This window comes from Capsicum annuum, chromosome 1 (genome assembly GCF_002878395.1).
Source record: "Capsicum annuum cultivar UCD-10X-F1 chromosome 1, UCD10Xv1.1, whole genome shotgun sequence".
NCBI lineage: Eukaryota > Viridiplantae > Streptophyta > Magnoliopsida > Solanales > Solanaceae > Capsicum > Capsicum annuum.
The window spans coordinates 243,939,504-243,945,595 of record NC_061111.1 but is presented as its reverse complement, the minus strand read 5'-3'; the positions used below and the strand labels follow the sequence as shown (position 1 = coordinate 243,945,595).

Genomic DNA, 6,092 nt, shown 5'->3' with positions numbered 1-6,092 from the left:
AATGACTTACCTTTTAAAAGCTTTTCCATTTCATAAGTAACATTTATTGGTATAGTGCAAAGTGATAACTACAAAATCACTAACACTTCAATGTAATCCCTCTGTCTCCTAAGTAATAATATCACTCTCCTCATTCCAAATAATTGAATTATTAGAAAAAAAAAAAATTAAAAACATAAATTCAAAATTACTTTTCACTATTACTCATTTAATTATTCTTAAATTACTCTCTTAGAAAGTATAAAGTATTCAGATAAAGTTCAAAAAAAATTCCACATGTCTTTTGAAAACGGAACAATTTATTTATTTTGAACATTGAAAAATACTCCCTCCGTTTCAAAATAGCTGACCCTTTTTGACTTGGCACTCCTCTTAATAAAATATTTATTAGGGGTTTATTTTACCAAGTTAGTCTTATTAATTATGTTTTGAAAATATAAATTTGAGTAAATATACTTTGTTTAGTCATTTAATGTTGAGGGTAGTATTGAAAAAACATAACAAAATACTCTTGATTTCATCAAAACAGACAACTAAATTAAAACAAATATTTTTAGAAAGAGGGCAACTAAAACGAAATGGAGGGAGTAGATCAATAATTTATTTATTTTGAAATGGAGAGAGTAACTTTTAAGTATTACTCCCTCCATCCCATTTTATTCGTCTCAAATTTTCTATTTTATTTTCTCATTTTTACTTATCATTTTTCATTAATCAAGACAAAACAATTTCTTTTTCTTTTTTTATCCTTAGCATTAATTGTTTTATCTCCAAATTAAAATGTAAACATCATCTAATAGGGATGCTATGATAAAATAGTCATGTTATTAATTATTTTTCTTAATTAATGTGCAATATCAAATTGAATGGAGTAAAATGGGACGGAAGGAGTATTTGATAATACAAGAAAACAAGGAAAAAAAGGGAGAGATGAATGTATAGAGGAAGAACTTGATAGTTAAGTCACTATTTTAAGGAGAGTGGGGAGACATTACTAATGTTGTGAAATTATAACCATGTCAATTTTTTTTCTTTATCTTGTTTTTACTTTAACAAAATAAACTTAACAACATTACCCATCAGCAAAAGAAAAAAAAAAAAATAGTACCTGATATGAACAGTATATAGTAACATTCCACACATGAAAATCTCTGAGGTTGTTTTTCTCATTTACTGGTTGGTTCAGGGTTACTGTACCTCTGATGTTCACATTGGTTATCAGGTAAGTCTTGCTATACCAACATCATATTGCAGAGGATTCATGGGGAGGGCATTTCTAATGGAAAGTGAAAACCAAATGGTACCAAATTTTAGAGCTGCAATAAGTGTTGAAGCAAATAATGAGAAATACACATGTTCACTTGATGTTCTTTTAGGGGATGTGAAGGTTTGGAGTTCTGGTCATTTGTCAAAGTTCTACACAATAGACAAATGTGTACTTCAGTTAACTCAATATGGAGACTTACTGTTGACGGGTCAAGATGATAGAGTTGGATGGAAAGCTGGAACTTCCAGACAAGGTGTTGAGGTAATCGTGAATCTTTTCTATGTCAAACTTTTCAGTTTTTAAGACATAAAACTACTGTATGGCTTTTATTATGGAACATATATATATAGTGAATGCTAATATTTAAACATCTTCTGCAGAGACTGCATTTACTTGGGACAGGTAATTTGGTGTTAGTTGATGCTATGAACTTGATAAAATGGCAAAGTTTTAATTTCCCTACTAATATTATGCTTTGGGGCCAGAGACTAAGCTCAAGAACGCGGTTAACGGCTTTCCCAAGCAACAACTCTAGTTTGTCATATTCTTTTGAGATTCAGTATGACAAGATTGCATTGTACTTGTACTCTGGAAAATTAAAGTACTCGTACTGGGGATATACACCTTTGGAATTGGAAGACCTGAATATCACGTATGTTGAGTTAACTTCTAACGCGCTGGAGATATTCAACAACAAAAACCATAGAATTGGAAGGATAAAATCAGACAAGATAGAGCCCCTGAGATTTTTAGCATTGGGAAATATCACAGGGAATTTGGGATTCTACTATTACTCATCTGAAAAAGGAACGTTTGAAGCTTCGTATCAAGCATTAAACACTAGTTGTGATCTTCCTTTGGCATGTAAACCTTATGGTATTTGTACGTTTTCAGGAAAGTGTTCTTGCATAAGGCTAATAAAACGAGGAGATGGGTTGCTTTCTGATTGCGCCGAAAATGTAACTGAGGGATTTTGCGGAAGAAACCGGTCTCAAATGCTACAACTACAAGGTGTTATGAGTGTATTAAGAAGCAATCCATATAAGGTCAATGTCAGCAAAGAAATGTGTGCCAATTTATGCTTGGATAACTGCACATGTGTAGCGGCTTTACATTTTTCTTTGGTGGATTCTGAGGATGATCACACAAAACCTGGAGAGTGCTATCTGTATGGACTAGCTAGAGGAGTAAAACAAATACAAAGGGATGGAAGACTGAGTTATATGGTCAAGGTGCCAGCGGCGACTGATCAAGATCATGATAAGCACTCTCATTGGAAGAAACGTATTCCAATTGTGGTAGGCGTGGTTGATGGAATCGTATTGTTGCTTGTTTTAGGAGGGATTGGATACTATGTAATCCGAAAGAGAAGAAAGCAGTGCGCAGCTACTGCTCACAGCAATTGACATCGTATAGCTGAAATTTTGTTTTCAAGATAACATTTTCTTCATCGAGATAGTAATTGATTGACTCTCGTGAAAAAAAAAAAAAAAAAGCAATGATGAAGCTCCAGAGACGGATACTAAGCATCTTGTTGAAATGCCTGAGATTGAGCACAAGTTCCAAGACGTAAAAGTGTCAGAGGACACGGGTTCAACCTCTGGAAATAGTCTCCGGTAGAAATGCAAGGTAAGACTGCGTACAATACATCCTTGTGGTGGGGCTCCTTCTCCGAACACAGCGCATAGCGACAGCTTTAGTGCACTGGGTTATCCTTTTTAGAAGTGTCAGAGGTATACAATCTTTTCAGAGTTAAAATGCTGTTACATCACAAGATATTTTTGCTTTCTTGAACTAATATGTTGAATTTATTGATGTCTAAGGATGAAAAGAAAACTGCTACATTATTCTTGCTCGAAAAATTGAGCAAGCTTGAACTACACAATGCACAAAATATCATTTGCTGAATGTCCCTTGTATCAATTACACTAGTTGTTTTCTTTAATTTGAAAACTATGTTGATTATTTAAATATTTAATATTATTTTTTATTTTTTATATATATATGTATATATATATTTAAATAATATTATTTCTTATTTCGTATTGTGGTAAAAAATAATTAAGGTTTATTTTTATTAGATGAAAACTATTACAATTTTTATTTGCTCTTGAGAACCAGCCACTTGGCATTTGACAATAAAAAAACTATTTTATAAATTATTTAATAATTTCATATTTATTTCATATTGTGGTCAAAAGACACAACTAAGTTTGACTCATAATGGATTGAAAAGCTATTAAGATTGACCCTGTTAGATGAAAACAATTTGAATTTCCTCAAAATTGTTTTCTTGAATTATATATTTTTAAATTCTTTAAAAATTTGTGAGGACTATTGTTTTAAAATTTATGAGGCCACATGCATGTATTAGTCAATTAATAAAATCAATCAATTTATATATATATATATATATTGAGAAAATATATTACAATCATTCCAAAAAAAAAAATATTGAGAAAAGATGCCATCTCTCAAAATATATATGTAAATAATATAAATAATAATATTATATAAAAAAATATTTATGATTTCATTACAGTTGAGTAATTAAGCAACTTATATGACAAGAAAATTATGATGAACAAAAAGTCATTCCACAATTAAAGAAAATATTTAAATAGGGATGGCATTCTTAAAATATGTGAACAATTAATTTAAACAATATAACTAATAATATTATAAAAATTAAATATTTATGATTTCACTACAATTGAGTAAATCAAGAAAATATTACAAAAGATCAATTAGCAAATAGTAATCAAGCAACTTTTATGAATAAAATTATAATAATCAAAGAGTCATTTCAAAATCAAAAATATTATGAAAAAATATGTTATCCCTCAATAATAAACACAATTAATTTAAACAATATAAATAATAATATTATTAAAAAATATTTATGATTTCCCTACAATTTAGTAAATTAAGAAAATATTATAAACAAGAAAATCAGTTAGAGAATAACTAATTAATAATCAAGTAACTTATATGGAAAAGATTATTATGATCAATGAATCATTTCTAAATAAAAAATATTATGAAAAAGATGTCATCACTAAAAATATGTATATAATTAATTTAAATAACAATATTATACAAAAGAATAGTTATGATTTGATTACAATTGACTAAATAAAAAAAAGTATCAAGAAATAGCAATCAAGAGAATAACCAGTTAGTAATCAAACAACTTATATGGAAAAAAATTATAATAATCAAAGAGTTATTTCAAAATTAAAAATATTATAAAAAAGATGTAATCACTCAAATGGTAACTTTGAACTTCATAATGGAAGGAATTTGTTTTAATATAATTCAAGTAATTTATATTTAAAAATGCATTCATATTTATTGAAAGTATTTTTATTCGATATATTCTCAGTAACCTATATTTAAAACAATATCCATTGATATTTAATGAAAGAATTTTCATAATTAAGAATAACTATCAATAAGTAATTATACTATCATTCTATATTAGAAAATAAATAAATGACAGTCTTGAATTTAAAAGGAAGGTAGATTGAACATAAATAAATATTAAAAACTTTTTAACATGAATATTACTGCACAAAAAAATTGAATAATATTTATCGAAAATAACTACTAAAATTACATAGTCCTAATTAATATTCAAAGTCAGATAAAATTTTGTCTTACAAAGTTATTCCTTAATTAACCAATTATATAACTTTATATATGTCTGTAATAATAATCTGAATTTTAAAATAATTAAATTTAAAGAAGATGCTTTTTTTATGAACGAAAATTAATTGAAATAAGTTAAATTATCTTATATAAAAATTTAAATGTGTAGATCTTATAATTATTTGTACTATTATAGCATACATGAAAATAAAATTATAAGTCATCTAACTTGTCATTAATAAATAAATATATTATAATCACTTCTTGCTTTCAAAATGAATTAGGAATAAATATTTCTTAATAATTAAAATATTAATAAGAATTTATAATAATTTTTTTATGATAAAATGTAGGTGTCAGTTACTAATAAATTAGAATATATGCAGTTGAAGTATTACCATAAAAAGAATATTTATATGACAAAAAGTATTCATGCTTTCATTTTAAGATAAATCAGTTACGGAAGCATGACAAAGTTGATTGAGAAATGTAAATAAAAAATAAATAATCAATTAACAGTTACATATATATATATATATATAAAGAATATTGTGCCAAACTGTCAACTAATGTAGAAGTTCCAATGTCATAACCAAGTGGCCACTATATAAGAAGGTTATACTCAGTAAAAGCTAATAAATTTCTTCCATCATATGTTGAAGAAGATGAATTATTCAAGTGATGTGTATGGACGTTCTAACTAGAATCTTAATGTACTTTGAGTAATGTTTTGAAATAGATGTTTCTTGATTTGTTGAGTCAACTAAATATGCAAGCTATGTTGCATATTCATTGTATTTTTTACATATTTAGTGAAAATTTTATGAGCCAATATTCATGTACTTTATGTTTTATAAAAAAAAATATAATTTGTACTCTTTGAAGATTTAAGTTAGTGATCTTTTAATATATTATTCGTTTTTAAAGACTTATAAAAATTTATCTTTGAATCGAAATGTGCAATGAAAATTTTAGCCATAGCATAAAAATTTACTCATAACATTAACTATCAAAAAACTAATATTGATATTAGATAGTTAATTGTCTTACACTGTAAATATTGTTGCTTTAGATTTTGGCGAGATAATAATATGTTTTTAAAAAATTTAAAACTATAATACTAAATTACCAATCCATTATATTTCTATATGTTAGGATTAACACTTGATTTGTC

The 6,092-nt window shown here is 26.9% G+C and overlaps 1 protein-coding gene across 3 annotated transcripts; it reads left to right on the top strand.

The window, feature by feature from the left end:
* The first annotated feature begins 904 nt into the window (after positions 1 to 904).
* Positions 905 to 3,175, top strand: LOC107857337 (G-type lectin S-receptor-like serine/threonine-protein kinase SD2-5). 3 transcript variants are annotated; one of them, XM_047401027.1, is made up of 3 exons: positions 905 to 1,528; positions 1,648 to 1,669; positions 2,162 to 3,175. In XM_047401027.1, exons 1-3 carry the CDS (start codon positions 1,142 to 1,144, stop codon positions 2,671 to 2,673), a joined length of 921 nt encoding a protein of 306 aa, XP_047256983.1. In that variant the 5' UTR covers positions 905 to 1,141; the 3' UTR covers positions 2,674 to 3,175. The 3 variants fall into 3 exon arrangements, with proteins under 3 accessions (XP_047256983.1, XP_016557721.2, XP_047256982.1); XM_047401026.1 differs by having other exon boundaries at positions 906 to 1,528; positions 1,753 to 3,175; XM_016702235.2 differs by having other exon boundaries at positions 1,648 to 3,175.
* The last annotated feature ends 2,917 nt before the right edge of the window (positions 3,176 to 6,092 follow it).